At 37.6% G+C, this 19148-nt stretch overlaps 1 protein-coding gene across 2 annotated transcripts; it reads right to left on the reverse strand.

Annotated features, from left to right (window-relative positions):
* Positions 1 to 137: 137 nt before the first annotated feature.
* On the reverse strand, positions 138 to 17244 carry pcolce2b (procollagen C-endopeptidase enhancer 2b). 2 transcript variants are annotated; one of them, XM_026944815.3, is made up of 9 exons: positions 17044 to 17244; positions 14020 to 14128; positions 10713 to 10968; positions 8382 to 8506; positions 5513 to 5649; positions 5067 to 5230; positions 4485 to 4568; positions 2753 to 2920; positions 138 to 2197 (listed from the first exon to the last, which is right to left on the reverse strand). In XM_026944815.3, the coding sequence occupies exons 1-9, from the start codon at positions 17154 to 17156 to the stop codon at positions 2067 to 2069; spliced, it is 1287 nt and encodes a 428-aa protein (XP_026800616.3). In that variant the 5' UTR covers positions 17157 to 17244; the 3' UTR covers positions 138 to 2066. The 2 variants fall into 2 exon arrangements, with proteins under 2 accessions (XP_026800616.3, XP_053092449.1); XM_053236474.1 differs by having other exon boundaries at positions 138 to 2221.
* Between the last annotated feature and the right edge of the window lie 1904 nt (positions 17245 to 19148).

A 19148-nucleotide genomic window follows, 5' to 3' on the forward strand; every position in this document is an offset into this window, starting at 1 on the left:
AGAAATTTTAATGACTGATAAGCATGTGATTGGCCCCTAACACTAATCTGAACCTTTGTAACATTCATCAAATTCAGTTGTGGAACAAATTTGAGACCATGTGGAAAAATGTACAATGGTATGAAGTTCAAAACAAAAACAGATCATGAATTTTTATTTCAAATTGTCACAAAAACAATCATTTATAAATTAACATTCACTATCAGGAATCAGTTTCATATGAAAATATTTTCTAATGAGAATTTCAGTATGCACTTAACAATAGAACATCAGCTCGAATCCTTCACACACTACAGGCTGGTTTTTCTTTACGTTCAGAATGAAAATGAACGAAACATTTCAGAATGTTGCTACTAAATTATTGCACTTTAGTCACCACATAAGATGCACCTCGGATTTTGTACATTCATCCGTGTTGAACAAAGGAAATCAAAAGTACACAGTAAACACGTGTGCGCCTGAAAAATGCAACACTAACACCTTGGGTTTTCTCCACACTTCTGATATCTACAGAAAAACTTTTTTTCCTGCCCTCTAATCTAGACTGTATACAAATATGTAGTGATAAACTTGCATAACGTGCATGTTATTGTGAAGAAGATGGATCTGAATAATGTGCTGCAGAAACCACAGTGGAAGAATGTTGGCTTGCATCAAATTAATACATCTGCAAATTCCTTGGATGTGGATTTTTTAGCCTTGACGCTGAACTGTCCAGGATTCACGTTTCAATACGCCAGCAGACTTAATCACAAAGCAGATTTTTTTGCTTTTTTTTGTCATTTATCCAGAACTTTCCAGAACAAATATCTAGTCTTAGCACTTTATTTGATAGTACAATGAGCACCTAGTGTTTAACAGCTTAGTATTCAGTAATTACAAGTAATTTCTGGTAAATATTTTGCATCTGTATCATTATGACATTTTTTACGCATAATTTATAAATAGTTTAGCAACGATTTAATCTCTCCTGTTGGTTTTATGTCTTTACATAAACAGATTTGTGCTCATTCCAACGTGCTATCGTTTCTACTTGTATTAGAAAGCGTGCTCATATTTAACAAAGAATAATATATAACCGTCGATATGGTGAGGTTTTCTGTAAGGACACGTTTATTTAAGGAGGTTTATGGAAGGAGTCTCCAGTTTCAGAACTTTGTAACAGCTATAACTTTATATTTTCCACAGTAGGAAAGTCTTCGGGACACAGGACTTTGTGGTTTCTCTGTAACATGACAAGATTTTTTTTTTTCTTATTACCGTTTATAGCTGCTGTGACGTAAGCTTTGACTTGTTTTGTGGACATTACATTCTTTAATTAATAATAAAAAATGTTCATGCTGGCAAATTGCAGTGTGATAAGAGGAATTAAACATTTCAGGACGTGCTATCATTGGAAAATAATCAACAGCAGGGTGATGTGATACGGCTAATCATAACAGCACGCCCCACATGTTTTATTCATTATGTACAATGTACCTACGTTTGAGAATACAAAAATACATGTAAAAAAAAAACCTTAAGTGTTCTACAATCCCATACATCTTCTATGTAGAACTCTTCAAGGAAACAAAAAACCTTTGAATGGTGAAGAGTGTACTTGAATATCCAACATGCATATGGATAAATATACCAGAAATTACTTGTAATTGCTACAGATCGATCTAGGTAGGTACTGTACATTTTAAAAAAACTGCAAATAAATGTGCTTCTGATTTCAGGGCAGTGAGAGACAAAACTCCAACTTTACAACTTCAACTTTTAGAGTTTTTACAGCTCTATCCCAGTGGGTGGAGTTTTTAATCAGACTTTAATAGATGGACATTTAGGGTGCGGTCTCAGGGAAAAGGAGGAAGCTGGGATTCAGTCTCGCTTTCAGTGTTGGCAGTGGAGGTCGGCCAGCATTATTTCTGATTTCCTTCCTTATAATTATACACTTCTTTTTGTTACTACTTCTCCATTATCTCCTCCCACAGATTGCTGATTGGTCCTGATAAAAAAGCCTAATGGAGGAAATCACTGTCTGGGTTTTGACCACACAAATTAAGATGGAGGGAAGAGCGAGATCAGCACCGCTTGTTCTTCAGCACGTTAAATGCTCGCTGGTTCTTGGTCTTGAAGGCCATGACGAAGTGGTGTGGCGCGATCAGGCCGCGGCCCTCCTCGTCCGTCTGGCCCATGAAGATGTAGTTCAAGCCTAGTGACAGCACACAGAGAGAGCCTGAATGCAGTGGCGTTACGGCAGAGACATTCAGGACGGGTGTTCATCAGTACCTCGCGTTACTGCCATTCCATATGCTTATACACTACCATATAAGCATATGAGGTTCACACTTTCTTCATCTCATTTTGTTTCTGACAGTGAGTTTTGCCGCTTACCTTGCGCTGTCATCAAGCTTTATTCATTCAGCTCGATGCTGCAGTAGTCTGAAGGCAAACTCAGAGCCATATCATATACAGGCATAAGGAACCTGCTGGCTGTAGCACACTCTATCTTTATGAGCACAAAACTTATTTTTGTTTTATTTAAAACATTTAAAGGCTGAGGTCATTCATTCATTCAGCATTACAAAGTGACTGAAAATAAATTCAATCTAAAACACTAAATGTGCAGCGTAAGAAGCCTCTATAAACAACATGGTTTTATAACTGTGTCATTGTGGCTGTCTGAGAGACGGCGTGTTACAGAGTGTAATCGAGTGTAATTGGTGAAGTTGTGCGCCCACAGGCACTTGGCACTGCTGAGACTCACCTCTTTTGACAGAAGGACATTTCTTGCACAGGATAACGATTTTAGTGCTCATGGTTTTTCCAGCCTGCTGGATGGCGAGGCTTCCTTCTTTATAGATGTTGATGATGGAGACTGTAGTGTGCATGCTTCCTGCACGTGGCACTGCAGTGATAATCGTCCCTGTGATGGCTGAGAGAGCAGCAAAAATAAATAAATTATGATATTGATAAATTACTGAATTATTGAAAAATTATGTTAATTGATAAATGACAAATTATGCACCTGCATATATGCAATAGTTTGTCAAAAAAACATTTACTCTATGATAATTGATTGACTGATTGATTGATTGATTTGTATGTTTGTTTATTGAACTGAATTAATTTAATTTATATACCATATTTTCAAGTACAAAATCTCATTGATTCACAGAAAAAGAGTTAAACTTTTAAACAAAGTATGCAAAAAAAAAGATATGAAAACCATTACCGATAATAATAAAACTTTACATTTTCCACAAAATTCACTAAAAAGCAAGAGAGCAGAAAATGAAAAAATGATGACTCAACCATGAAAGAGTGCCTCCTAATGTGTGCTAAAACTTCCAGTAATGCAGCTCAGCCAATGCAGAGCGTCGGCACTTGGTGTGCTGACTGGGGTGCTATTACTTTTGCCCTTATTGAATGGCTAGTCTTATTTATCTTTATTTATTTTTTATGGATTCATATTGGATCACTTTCTTTCAAGTCATAAGTATGAAATGTTTATTATGTGTATAATTGGAATAAATAAGTGATTTAATCTGACGGTGTAATCCGTATATAAACTCACAGTAACTCATCGACAGTTATATGATTTAAAGCTGATCAGTTGAGGTTCACTTCAGTGAGTCTCCTGATGGATAAATTTACACAAACTCAGGAGAGAAATGTAGGATATGAATGTTTCTTGTGTAAATTCTCCTGTGCAAGATTTACGAATAAATTAGTTCTTTTCCAATTTCGTTCGTCCCGATGTCTTTAAAGCTGAGCGTGTAATGATTTAGGTAAATAATTTGCGAAAAGTGAAAGTGGAGGCTATAAGCTTTCCTTTCTTGTTAGCTACTTGTTAGCCTTTTTTTTTTTTTTTTGTCTTGGCTGACTGACTACATTTGGGGTAAAAGGAAAAACTGTTGGGTATTTTTACAAACTTAAATCCAAACAGCTAAGCAGTAAGGGATCTGAACTTTTTGTCCTTGTGTAACACTTTGTGAAACGGGGTGATGTAACAGACTTGGCATGATTTGAGTGAAATTTTCCGCCACATTAGTCCAGGCCTCCGAGCGACTGGGACACTTTTCCGTATGCAAATCCAAGCAAACTCGGCAGGAAATCATAATGAACTTATCGGCCTGGCTTCGTAAACATCTCCTGGATAGAAACGTTTTAGAGGGAAGCCACGCTGAATCAACACCTCCATTTACACCCAGTTTGCTTTCGGTCTGCTGCAGCCGGCTGGCACTGAAAGAACTGTGTTTTTCACACACACTTTACTGTGCAGAAGAAAAAAAAACTCTGAACGATGCCTTTCAGGCTCTGAAACAAACCACCAGGCCCAAGATATGTGCATATGCATAAAAACACACACTTGTTAGGTAGCAGGGATTCTGGGAAACATTATTTCCCTTCTTCATCTTTTTTTTTTTCCCAGGGCTCCCTATTAAACCTCAGTGTATACACATGTGAGTGTGTGTGAATTAAATCTACTCTCTTACCGAAGTTACTGGAGCAGTAATGGCTCTCAGGACTTCCTTTTCGTTTGCATTTCTGTTGACAGAGTGCTGCTGAATACTTCAAAGCTGGAGGAGCAGAGCAGAGAAAATACCAGGTATTACAAAAAAAAAACTTGAATGAATAACAGCAGGCCAAGTACTGAGCCTTGGGGAACACCATGAGAGACATAAGACAAAGTCTATAAGTTCTGTTAAAGTTCTAAACCTGTTAACCACAACAAAGTGCTGTCTGATGGAGAAGGTAGAGTAAGAGTTCAGTAAACAATCTCAGCTGTAGTTTGGCAAAGAAGAACAATCACTGGTCAGAATCAGAATATCGTAAAATTTGCTTGGTGAAGAAAAAAATGTGAGCGAGTTGTTTGAGAGCTGAAAGCATCATGTTGTTAGTGAGCTAAGCCAAATCAACTGGCTCACTAAAACGAGTCAGAATTCCCATAAGCAATTCAATCTGCAGATATCTATGGTTGCATCAAATCACAAATTAAATAAACAAATGGCACTACATTAAATAAATAAATGCAGAATGAATGCAGGACCGTGTCGCTAGCCTTATAAGACACATACGTATGAGTCTGGTTGTGGTGGGCTGTGGGGTTGTGGTTGGGGCGATGGTTGTTGTTGGGATCTTCTTGTTCCTGAATCTGTAGTGGCCGATAAAGCCGTCCGCCGTCAAGCTGAGGTCTGAGAGGAACTGGATGATAAGCTGATTACCCTCAGAGAACACCGGCCTGGAACACACACACACACACACACACAGAAATACAAAATTGAAAAAAAAATTGTTTCTCTAATAAAAATGACCTACAGTGGTTAAACAACTTCTCTGAGAGCCAATCAGAAGTGGCCATCAAAGGACACACCACCAAACACCAAACTCCTGACCAATCATGTGCTTGAAAATCATTGCAATGAAAAAATATATCTCTGTTGCAGACTTTAGCGTGGTGCTGTTTTGTTAGTTTTAGTATTTAGTATTAGTTGTATTAGAGATTTGTGAGTGTGTCTCTCACGCTGGTGGGCTGTCTCCACAGTATTTCCCAATCCTCTTAGCATCGTTGATTTCCCCTCCATTAAAGATGGCGACGAAGTCGTAGCGGCAGTAGTTGTCTCGTTCGACGTCGAACTTCTCGAATTTCACTTCTATAATCTAAAAATGTGAAACAAACAGGGCCGTTATGACAAAACCACTCAGTGAATCAGCATCCAAGGAATCCTTTACATGCTGTATTTTCTGGACTATAAGACATGCTTTTGCACTGTAGCAAGTAACATACTGGATATTTTACAATCCTATCCTGTAACTGTAATATGGCCATTTGTTGGTGTTTTGGGAGGCTATGGGGAGCTACGCAACATTTAGCTTGGCGTAAACATAACAGTGAAAATCCTATAGCTGAACTAGCATTAATTAGCATTATCGTAAGTACTGATTGAACAAAGAAACGATCTTTATAAAGAGAATCACAAGGTTTCTGCATGAAAGATTTATGGTAAGAATGGCTTTAGAGAAAGTTACAGCAAAACTAACAAGACAAAAACTAAACCTGATCACACAAATAGATGTTGCTGCAATGTCATTTTATAGGCTGTAGAAACACTGTATAAAAAAATACCTGTTACATTACTGAGACTTGTATCATGGCCATAAAAAATATTTGTTTCTTATTGGCTGACTTATATAAAATAATATAAAAATATTTGTTTCTTATTGGGGCATGTGTCTTATATTTCGGAGTTATCTCGCTAGCTGGATGTCTAGCTATCTCTATAGAGTCTTTTCATCGCTAGCCTGCTTTCATGAAAAACAACTGAAAGTGAACGTCTTATTTTCACAGGACAAATGACCGACCACAGACCTTTGTTTTGGTGTGTGACTTTTTTACGCAGAAGTGTGGACAGCCAATTAGATTATAGCCTGTTTCCTACTTGGAAAGACAAGTTCTGACTTTTCTGAATTGGAATTCTGTGACGCAGTTTTACTATGGTGGCACACAAAGTACAGAGTATGAACAGTAAATCTTAGGCTGCTTTATGTATTTTTAAGCAGATCTTCGAGTTTCCCTTTTTAAGATATTATATGATATACAGTCTAATAATTGAAATGATAATTCATTTTGTGAATTTTTGTTTCATAAAACTGTGCAATTTCAGCACAATTAATGATCAATTACCACAACCTATATCCTAAATCCACTTTTAAATTTAATGAAGCACTGACTCTGCAAAGATTAATGCACACTTACTTTATATTTGATTAACTTTTTTTAAAAAAAGAAAAACAATAATAGTAGTTATGGCATGTGCAAAAGTTTGGACACCGTACCCTAAGTATTTAGTAACACCCCGCTTGGCAGATATCACAGCGTGCAAACACTTTTTATAGCCAGCTAGGAGTCTTTCTATTCTTGTGTAATGAATTTTCACCCACTCTTCCTTGCAGACTCTAGTTCTGGGATGTTCTTTGGCTGTCTCACCTGCACAACATCTTTAAGATCTATCCACACTGATGTTTAAGCCAGGGGAGAGTTAGGACCATTCCAAAAGCTTTAGCATATGTTTCCCAATTGAATGTGTCAACCAGTGACTGTGTGTTCCTTTGCCACTGGCTGTCACACAATCCCAAAGCATAACATGCACCCCCATGCTTCAGAGTTGGCAAGGTCTCCAAACACACTCGTGGTGATTGTGGCAAAAAAGTTCCATTTTTACTTCATTAATCCACAGCACTTGTTTCCAAAACACCTTGGGCTTCTCTAGATATTGTATTGCAAACATTTGACATTCACGTTTGTGAAAAGGTCTCAGTTAACGTTTCCTTCTGATGACTCTTCCATGCAGATCATGTTTGTGCAAGCAGTGCTGCACAGTAGAATGGTGCACCACCACTCCTGTTTCAGCTAAAACTTTCTGCATGTCTTTACTGTCATATTATAGTGTCAGTCCTTTTTTTTTTTTTTTTTGCTTTGCCTTTCTGCCCAGTGTCTTCCAGAACTTGCTTTGACTTCCACAACACTCATTTCTTAATGACATTTCAGACAGTGGAAATTGTGAGCTGGAAGTGCCTTGATATCTTTTTATATCCTTCCTCTGTTTTGTAAACATCAATTAGCTGCTTTTTCAGATCCTCAGGCAACTGCTTAGAGTAGCTCATGGTTGTTGTGTGTTAACACAAAGTTTGAAGAGTCAGAGAATTTATTACACTCTGGAATTGTTATTCCATATGACAGTTCACGACCTGAGTAACAGGTTCTAATGAGTGAATTAAGACTGGAAGAGTGTCCAAACTTTTGCATATTGCAAAATTACTATTTTACTCTTTTATATATTTTTTAAGTTCATCAGATATAAAGTAACTGTGTATTGACATTTGCAGAAAAGTTTTTTTTTCTTCTTTTTTTAAAGTAGTTTGCTGCAATAGTTGTGGTTACTTCTTTTCACTTTTCAACAAAATATGTAATTTGGCCAGGAGTGCCCAAATTTTGGTTATGTATATTCTATTTCATAACTGTTTGTCTGTGTGTGTGTAATATATGCAATATATTTACAATTATAACCACATACATTATTTATATTACAATATATTGCTTAATAGAGGTCAAAATATATGTTTTATTAATAACAGGCCTATTTCAAACATTTACCTATATTCAAAAAATATATATTTTAAAATATATTGCTTTTCCAAATGGGAGTGTAGGAAGTTCTATGTCAGAAAATGCCAAATTCCCACTTAGTCATTAATGCAACATCGTCATACAATTAATGTTAGACACTCCATTGACTCAAGTTGTACTGTATGCCTTTAACAATTTAGATTTCAAACTTACTCGAGTTTAAGCAGCTCAAACAGTGTGTTTAACAAATATGTACAAAGATCACCTGGTTTTTCGGTGCAACTATGTGCCATGAGCATGTGACTCCTGCTGGATAGTCTTTTTCTGGCCAGTTGGGGGTCTTAAAGGTTCCTGATGGCTTCATCAATCGCCCTCCACAATACTGATCTCCTGAAAATCAAGTGACATCAGATTCTGTGACTTTAACCAGCATGGCAGGATAAAGCCCGAGATCACAATCTCCTAATTAAGGAGGGCTGGTGTTTATAATTCTCAGCCTGTGATTTGCAGACTATAATAAGCACTCCATGCTGTAATGAGTGACTGTAGGACATGAAAGTATACGCATGGTGTTCCTCTGCACTGAGCTGCTGAAAAGCAGGAGATGTCATTAAACATGAGAGGGGCATAAAGCCTGCAACCGCACACGATGCAAGAGCACTCTCAAAACGTCTTCAATTTACAGATCCTCGTCTGTCCAGAAATAGGCCGTGACGTCGATTTATAAGACCACAACTCCTCCCAGAGAGGGGAAAGGAAAGACTGCTCTTTTATTTTAACTTCAGCAGCATCCAAAGCTCTGACTACACTAACAGCATTTTTTATTCCATCAGTTATCAAAACATAATACAACATGTTTACCAAATTATATTCCTCTTTCATCTTCCTAATGAAAGTCTACACTTCAAGTGGCAAAAGCTTAGCACACTTTATAGCTAAAATTTATATGAATTTAAAAAATACTGCTCAAAATGTTTGCAATTTATAATGCACAAATCAGGTAATGATACAAAAAAAGACACAGGCAGTTAAAATGCAACTAAGCACAATTGTGGTTAAAAAAAAAAGTTAAAAAAAAAAAAAACCTATACAAGTCTCTGTATGTTAGAGCTCAAAATATCACTTACTGGATGTTATTGTTTTTATATACTCATTTTTGCTCATTTTCATGAAAACTGCCAATATTTCTGAAAGGCATTGTACAGTATTTACATATATTCAATATTTTATGAGTATCAGACTTAAGGATTTGCAAATCTATTTTATTTTAAGAAATGAATTTGACACTTAGTATTAGCTTTCACGCGCAGCAAATTATATTTTGGTGTAACTTGTGTTTTTTCCCCATAAACTGTAGATAGCAACCTAAAATACACAGCATACTACAGCTGTCAGCTGGGAAAACAAACACAGGGGTAAAACCTGATCATTAAAATTCCAGCAGTCTTACACGGAGCTAGCAGACGTCTTTTCACTCTTAATGAGTCAGAGAGATCCTCTGGGGGTCTGACCTGCCTCGGAAACACTGGAGGAAAAATATCAGTGAGAAATTCCACATCACGCTGTGAAGTCCACCACAGAGAATCAGACCCCGGAGAACGCTCCTGTCACGTTCATTCAGCCGAGGAAAACTAACTTTCACTGACCGGGCCTTTTAAAAAATCTCCAAACTGACCGTTTAGGGATTTAATGCACTTGGAATGTTGTTTATTTTTAAACCTTTCAGTCTCCTCTATTTATAAAGCCTCGCCTCATTCCTCTCCTGGAGGAGTTGGAGGTTAAAAGATGGCCTCTGACCCCTTGCGTACACTTTCTGCCCCAAAACAGAGTGAAAACATGGATTTTTGACATTTATGGATGAACAGGTATACTTAACTACAAAAGTATTGACACCCTTCAAGATGATTGTGTAAGTTAAACATGATTTAATATGCTTATTATTTAAAACTGCTTACCTTTCCTCTAATAAATCATCTTTCTCTAGCTCTAGATCTATCTCTTTTCTAGCAAAAGAATATGGCAAAAATATTGGCACCCAACAATACTTTTAATATTGTGCAAAGAATTTTTTTTTTTTATCTTGCACTTTTTTCAAAATTGCACTGAAAAACTATTAGCTAACAGAATACAAGACTGCATACATGCACAAGTCAGGTAATGGATATATTTTTAAAAATCATAGCAGCTAAAACACCAATAAACACAATCAGGACCTTGTTAATCAGGACGTGAAACAAAATTTCAGACATCTGGAACACTTGAAAATGATTTCTGTTTGGAGAATCCAGAGTTTTACAGAAAAATTTGTACTAGCTAGAAAAGATTTTTATAATCTTTTTAGATTTAGGAAAAAAAAAACTATACAGCAACCCCTCTCACATGTTGTATAAGATCATACAATCTCTCATTGCATGAGCTACTTGTTTTAAATTATTAATTTTTGCTTATTTTAATGAAGGGTGCCAATAATTCTGGAGTTGGTATAATTGAATATAATATATTATGGCGATATCATGAGTGGGAATGTCCCACAACAACATACTAATAGCCTACATCCTCTTAAATGCATCTTTTTGTTCTCTTGTCTCTGTCTCACCTCGTTCGTGAGGGTTAGCGGCAGAGAACGCTGCCAGGAAGCCACTGCCGGCGGTGTTGGCATCTGACACCATCTGAATGAGCATCTTGTTCCCCGTGGAGACGAGGGCTCCAGGCCTAAAGGTCCCGCAGAAGCGGCCCAGGCGCTGCCCGTTCACATGCCCGCTATAAATGTCCACGTGGTCGTAGCGGCACAGGTTGTCACTTTCCAGATCGAGGAAGCGGAAGTTGAGGACCACCACTTTGCCTTGTGGGACCTGCAAGAGATGTATTAAGTCAAATCATGTGATGAAAACATTTACCCTCCTTCTATCTATATATACATAATATCAACTTTTTAGATTGAATAGCCTATATACAGTCAGGTCAATAAATGTTTGGACAGCGACACAATTTTCGTAATTTTGCCTCTGTACACCACCACAATGGATTTGAAATGAAGCAATGAAGATGTGATTGAAGTGTGGACTTTCAGCTTTGCAAAAATATTGCATTAACCATTTTGGAATTACAGTCCTTTTTTTTACATAGTCCCTCCATTTTCACAGGCTCAAAATTGATTGGACAATTGGCTGATAAGCAGTTTCATGGCCAGGTGTGGCCTGTTTTCTCACTATTTCATGATAAATTAAGGAGATAAAAGTCTGGAAAGTGTTGAATTTGCATTTGATAGCTGTTCATGGGAACTCTCTATATGCAGTCCAAAGACGTGTCAGTACAAGTGAAGGAGGCCATCATTAGGCTGAAAAAAAAAACAGACCTACCAGAGAGATAGCAGAAACATTAGGATTGGCCAAATCAATGATTTAGTACATTCCTAAAAAGAGGTAATGCACTGGTGAGCTCAGCAACACCAAAAATGCTGGAAGACCATGGAAGACAACTACACTGGATGATCGCAGAATTCTTTCCTTGATGAAGAAAAACCCCTTCACAACATCTAGCCAAGTCAAGAATACTCTGGAGAAGGAAGGCGTATCATTGTCAAAGTCTACATTCAAGAGACGCCTTCATGAATGTAAATACAGAGGGTTTACCTCAAGATGCAAATCACTGGTAACACTCAAGAACAGAAAGGCCACATTGGGTACTTTGCAAGAAAATATCTAAAAAAGCCTCTGGAACAATATTCTTTGATACAGATGAAACCAAGATTAACTTGTAGCAGAATGATGAGAAGAGAAGAGTATGGAGAAGGAAAGGAAGGGCTCATGATCCAAAGCATACCACATCATCTGTCAAACATGGTGGAGGCAGTGTTACGGCATGGGCATGTATGGCCACCAGTGGAACTGGGTCACTGGTGTTTATTGATGGTGTGACTGCTGTTCGAAGTAGCAGGATGAATTCTAAAGTCTATAGAGTTATACGTTCTGCTAAGATTCAGTCAAATGCTGTCAAACTGATAGGACAGAACTTCAGAGAACAGATGGATAATGACCCAAAATATATACCGTGAAAGCAACCCAAGAGCTGGAAATGGAATGTTCTTAAATTGCCGAGTCTGTCACTTTACCTCAACCTAACTGAGCATATTTTTCACTTACTGAAGACAAAACTGAAGGCAAAAAGACCCACAAACAAGCAGATACTGAAGGCAGCTGCAGTAAAGGCCTGACAGAAGCATCTCAATGGAGGAAACTCAGCATTTGGTGATGTCCATAGGTTCCTGACTCCAGGCAGTCATTGACTGCAAAGGATTTTCATCCAATTATTAAAAATAATCTGTATATTTATAATTATGTTAGTCTGTCCAATTTCTTTTGAGTCTGTGAAAATGGAGGGACTCTATAAAAAATGGCTGTAATTCCTAATCAGTTAATGCAATATTTTTTCTTGAAATAAAGCTGAAAGTCTACACTTCAATCACATCTTGATTGCTTCATTTAAATCCATTGTGGTGGTGTACAGAGGCAAATCGTCACTGTCGATTCTTATGGACCCGACTGTATACAGTATGAGGCTTCATACACAGAACTACATGAGTATACCTAACCAGATAGAGAAAGATTCTTTTATATTTATATTACTATACTACAGAAACAGCAGCTCTGACCTCGTAGCGGAGCTACAAATCACAAGTTTATATCAATGCGCTCGTTCTAATACATTATCAATTCTATAGTAACGACTTACCCAGTCTACATAATATTAAATGGTGAAGTTTTCTGTAAGGAGATGATTATATATGGAAGGAGTCTCCAGTGTCAGTAACAGTCAGTAAGTTTTTATGCCACAGGGAAATCTTCAATCTCCTCAGTAACATGACATGTGGCATTTTATTTCTTGTTAACATAAAGAAAGAGCAAAAATGAGAGGCTGGTGAGGGAACTACTGTGAGGGATCTGTTGTAACCTACGTTTCGTGGATGTTCCACAAAATATACTATAAATGAATTAAAAAGTACAATGTGTTCTTTATTTAATTATAAATGCAACAGTTGGCAAATTGCTGTGGTGTCAGAGGAATAAAACACTTTTTGACATGCTGTTACTGGAAAATAATCAACTTCTGGGTGCTAACAGTGACTCATCCATGCACCGCATCACACCACTCCATCAATTAAAAAAAACTATTTCATTTTTAATTTTCATTTTTATAGTACTCATAATATTATTTACTACTTATTTACATATTTATTTTATATCTAATGAAATCTGGGCTCTCACATCATACAGATATTTGACATATTTGACAATATGCTATTAAAAAAACAGGTTCTTCAACAGTTCTTCTGCACGTGCTTTTGTAGATCTCTACATCTTTAACGGTTCTAGTCAGTTCTAGTCTCTGTGTTGTATATTATATACAATATGTAACCATTTCCACATTTCCATCTCAGATTATTCATATAAAAAATAAAACAATTGCACAAAATATTATAAAACCAGTTCAGAAAGAGATCTGATATTTGATCACTTGCGAGATGCAACAGAAATATGGATGATCAACATACAAAAACGTAAACTGTGATACACTGGTGAACATCGAGCTGTAAAACTGAAGCTTCCTTCACACTCCTGAATGCGGTAGAGGTGCCAACATGTTCAAAAATGCATACGGAGTCTGCAGCAGTCCTCCAGGGCTTTCACACTGGCCAAGAGCCAGATACAACACACCAATTCCAGGCCAGAAAACACACACACACACATACACACCGAGGTCTTGCGGGGACGCACTGCAATGCCATTGCATTATTTAATACATTGTTCCGCTCATAAATAATGAAAATAAGCCTTGTGGCAAAAAGCGAATAGCTGTAAGATGCAGTCAGAGTACGCATTATGAAATGTAGAGTGTATACTTACTGTGATTCTCCACACACACTTGGTGTTTGGAGGATATACTCCCGGATAACCCTGGCTACCAATAACTCCTGAATCTCCCGTTATGTTGCCTCCACATGGAAATGACTGTCTGTGGATTGATGGAAAAAAATAAGAAAGGTCTGATAAAAGTAAAAACAAAAGCGGTCAAGCCAGGCCTGGCTATATATGATGTTTAACTATGTAATAAACCAATATACCATAAGATACTGGCTAGGATCGCTAACATACCGTAGCTAGATAAACTAGCTAGCTAATTTTTCTTGATTTAGGATCCAACAATATAGCAGAAGTATCAAAAGAATAGTTACAAACATAGCAGGCTAAGCCACTTACACAAATAAAAATGGCACCAAATAAGAGTGCAAATATCCCATAAGATACCAGCTAACATACACATAGCTAGCTAAAATACTAGCTAGCTAATGTTGGAGAAAGGCATTCTTAAACAGGACTATTCGTAGCGTTTTTTATTCATAAGGTAAAATAAAATGTTTTAACATGTATTCTAATACCTGTTTTAATACATGAGTGATTAAATCATTACTCTTTGGTTATCTATTTAAAATTATTTTGTTCCAAGCTAGTCACATGACTAGCATTAAATAAATGCTAAATAAATAAATAAATAACGTAAATAAAACTGTTAAAAAAAAAACGTAAAATCTTACATTATGAATAAATACCACAATTCCACCTAAAGCTCTAAAAATGATCATCTGGGGTTTATTGTTTTACACAACAAATTTAACCTGTTACATTTGTTGTAAAAACTAGCTTAGAAATAGCTTAGAAATTACACTAGCTTGGTTGTGATGCTTTTTGGCTAAAAACAAGCCAAGTGTGTTAGGAAAAAAATTTAATTTATTATTATACACAATGAAATTAATATAATTTATGCACTGTTAGTAGAAACAAATGTTTTACATTACAATGGTTTACATTCCAAATTACTTTATGTTTTACATTACAAAGCATTAAAATCGATAAATATTGAAGTTAGAAAATGTTGAAAATTGGGAATTGTACCAGTCCATTTCATATATTTTACTACTAGTTGATTAGGTATCAGTCACAGCTTGTCCATAGGGGCAGGTTGTGCAGAACCCCACCATTTATATACATCTTTTGAATGACCAATAATTTTTAAAACGTCACTATTTGACAGATATAAGCTGAGGTTCCATTGATTTGCTCACTTTTCTAGATGCTTCGTAATTTAGCTCCATACAGTTATTATTGCGCCTAGTGGCCAAAAATGAGAACTGCATCAAGCGCTAATACAGGCCCAGTGAGGCAGGAAGCACGCTGCCCCATGCTCAGCGGAGCGGAGGAGCAGAGGCCAGACAGTTAAACACAGGGTTGCCAGTTTGTGCTAGTTTAAAATACTCTGCAACCACCAAGACTTTGTATTATAGCAAATAATTGGAATTGAATCTAATAAATTTCAACAAAAAAGCAAAGTGTAAGTGCAGACAATGTGTCAAGATGTATAAAACTAGTTTAACTGTAGGATATATTACAAAGATTGGGGGAGGGAAAGGGGGATTTTGGAGTAATGTCTGTTCATCAGAAACACATCAGAAACAAGTAGATCACCTGCTGCGACAGGCTGAAAAAAAGAAGAAACATGTCTCTCTTTTCCAATGCTCAATTTTTGGACTATTTTTAGGTCTCTTGTGTGCTTTTTGAGATGTATTTGGGCTGGAAATTTTACTCAAGCCTGTCAGCCCTGGTTAATGATATTACCTTGAACACAGTTGGATAAAAGTATGTCTAAAACCACTCAATACGAGCTGCTAGAGTGTACGCTGGATAACTGTATGTTGTCGACACTCAACTGCCTGTTCCAGGGTTACTCTAAAAATTGACTAGATAGTCTGATAGCCTCTCAACTTCATTTTGTTTAAGGCTATGTGGTTAGTAATGTCGTCTTGCCACATCAAAATCTATTGTCATGAGCCGCTACTCATAGGTGGCTAGCTATTTGGGATGACAAGAAGATTTTAATAAATCCATGCATGCATGTAGAGATGTTCAGAGGACATTTTAGTCATTTCTTGGGCATTTCTAGAAATTAAATTCTAGATACATGTCAAGATCAAATTCTCCTGTCAGCCCAAAGAGTCAGCTGGTGGGAACTGGTGGTAAGTCACTTTGTATTATGCATTTATTAGCTTAGTTTAATAATAAAAGATCAGGGACACTCAGAGTAACCTGGAACCCGAGCCTATCCCAGGAGCACTGGGTGGACGGCATGAATACACCCTGGATAGTACTCCTGTCCATTACACACATTGCACCATTCACGATTAGGGGTTGTTTAGCTTAACCATTCCAAAACCAACCAACCCTGAGATGTTTTTGGAAGGTGGGAGGAAACCGGAGAACCCGATGAAAACCCTGATGGACCTGGTGGAACATGAAAAATTCCACACAGACACTAATCTCAGGACTGAACCACGGACCCTGGAGCTGAGAGGTGACAAAGCAATATGCTGTGCCACTGTGCTGCCCTTATTAATTAATTATTAATTACTAATTCCAAAATTTAAAAAAAAAATAATAATCATTTAGAAATAAGTACCAGTTAAACATAGATATAGACATGTCATAGACATAGAAAGACATAGACATTCTATAGACATGTCGCTTTTTTTTTTTTTTTTAATATAGCTAATACAGCTACAACATCATAATGGAAAAAATAATAATAACGCAACGTGGCTCCGCCCACACCAGCTTTAACCAACTGCGCATGCGCGTTTTTATAGTCCCTATATCAGTGTGGGACGTGGAAAGAAATCCCAATGCCTGTTTTCACCAGTGATTGTGTAACTGTCTGTGCAATAAAGAGTAAAGTCCACTTGTGCTGATATTAATTAAAAAACTGGAAACAGGACATGCATTAAAGTGGATACTGTACAAGCTGGCTGTCTGTGTGTCGGATGCTTGAATCTGAACTGAAGAAGGCAGATGTGTAGACTAGAGAAAGCCAGAACTCACCGCCGGTGTGTCTGAGCGCACGCGCTGGATGTGAGCAGCAGAACGCAGACGCACAGAAAGCTGCAGATCCGAAGCATTATCCAGTCTGCATGTGTGTTCATGTCCAGCGCCATGTGAGGTGTGAGAGGTGTGAGAGGTGTGTGTCCGGCTGGAGAAAGTGTCCCGAAGTGTGGACAGAGGAAAAGAGGAGAGGAGAGGAGAGGAGAGGAGAGGGGGATGAGCTGAGCTGCTGAATATCAGGTCTGTGTCGCGCTGGAGGAGGGAGCAACTGCCCCCGCTTTCTCCAAAAAACCTGCGATCAAACAGTGGAGGAGTGAAAAAAAACCAAAAAAAAAAAAAAAAAAAACAGGGTGTTGGAGTTGGAGTGTGTGTCCTGACACCACATCCAAACTTCAGTCTAATAAGTTTGTGTTCTTTTCATCTGCCCCAAAGCCTAATGACTGTATTTGCTGATGGCAAGATAAAGATAAAGATAAAGATAATACATGCTCATTATGGTGATATAATAAACTCTTCAAAATAATTGGAGTGTAAAAAAAATCTTATTTTATGATTTCCATTCATCCATTTTCTGTACCAATAAAAAGATGCATGCTCTTAGCATAAAGGATATTAATGCACTTGTTAATTAAAGAAAGTATTACATTATCACATGTACTGCATCCATCCATCCATCCATCCATCCATTTTCTGTATCGCTTACATACGGTGTGGCCTGGAGACAATCCCAGGGGACTCGGGGCACAAGGAGGGGGACACCCTGGACGAGGTGCCAGTCCATCGCAGGGCACAATCACACACACGTTATAGACAATTTGGAAATGCCAGTCAGCCTACAATGCATGTCTTGTACTAATATATGGACTGGGGGAGGAAACCGGAGTACCCTGAGGAAACCCCCGAAGCATGGAGAGAACATGCAAACTCCACACACACAGAGTCATGGTGAGATTCGAACCCCAACCCCAGAGGTGTGAGGCAACAGTGCTAATATATTTAAAATAATCCATCATGTGGGTCGGTAAATTTGTTCAAATTTGATATGTAAAGCAATTTGGAGTCAAAATGAATGCTGAAAAAAAAATAGAAACCCTCATAGAATTTTTAATGGTTTTGATGGTTATAATGGGAATCGTATTTGTTTTAATGGAAACTTTAATGGTCCCTGTGGGTCTCTACTGGTAATTTGTTGCCTTCTATTGATGGCATGTTACGTCTAGTGGATACCATTAAGGACCGGTAATGGTTTTAATGATTAGATGATGGTTTGTGATGGTATTTCTAGTGGAAACCATTAGAATTTCTGTGATGGCTTCTATTGTTTTTTTTTTCAGTAGTTAAGAACAACAACAAGAAGAAGAAGAACAACAACAACAATAGTAATGATGATGGTGACGATTTTTGTTGTAATAGTGATGTAAATATATTATGCTGTCTGTATTATATTGTTGTATTATCCCTAGGGTTCCTCAAATTCACTGTTGCCATAGCAATAAAGAGCATGGGCGGTGATGTCAGTAAAATGATGTCCATATATTCATGGTTATGTCCTTTTATGTCTCGCCACTAAAACTTCATATCTTTATATCTGATTTCCTTGAATGTTTTCATCAAAATAATCACCCAAACATTTCGTTTTTGCAAAACAGATTATTGTCTAAAATACACAATACGGCCAAAGTATGTGGACACCTGACCATCACATCCATAGTTATTGCTGTTGAACATCTGAACATCTCATTCCAGACTTATTCTCTCTTCCTGGTTATAATAAGCTCCACTCTTCTGGGAAGCTTTCCACTAGATGTTGGAGCGTGGCTGTGGGGATTTGTGTTCATTCAGCTACAAGAGCATTAGTGAGATCAGGCGCTGATGTTGGTGAGGAGGTCTGGGGTTCAGTCGGTGTTCCAGTTCATCCCAAAGGTGTTCAGTGGGGTTGAGGTCAGGGCTCTGTGCAGGACACTCGAGTTCGTCCACTCCAGCCTTCACACACCATGTCTTCATGGAGCTCGCTTTGTACGCAGGGGCATTGTCATGCTGGAACAGGTTTGGGTCTCTTAGTTCCAGTGAAGGGAAACTGTAAAGCTACAGCATACAAAGACTTT

This window comes from Pangasianodon hypophthalmus, chromosome 1, assembly GCF_027358585.1.
Source record: "Pangasianodon hypophthalmus isolate fPanHyp1 chromosome 1, fPanHyp1.pri, whole genome shotgun sequence".
Taxonomy (NCBI): Eukaryota; Metazoa; Chordata; class Actinopteri; order Siluriformes; family Pangasiidae; genus Pangasianodon; species Pangasianodon hypophthalmus.

What these genes read in the sequence shown, in the direction of transcription:
- pcolce2b (XM_053236474.1), bottom strand. Translation starts at nt 17,156, where the DNA reads ATGGCGCTGGACATGAACACACATGCAGACTGGATAATGCTTCGGATC. An exon ending in CGCTAACCCTCACGAACGAG is followed by an intron (nt 8,507 to 10,712) that starts GTGAGACAGAGA and finishes CTTGATTTTCAG; the next exon opens with GAGATCAGTATTGTGGAGGG. An exon ending in TTACTGCTCCAGTAACTTCG is followed by an intron (nt 2,921 to 4,484) that starts GTAAGAGAGTAG and finishes CTGCTCTCTCAG; the next exon opens with CCATCACAGGGACGATTATC.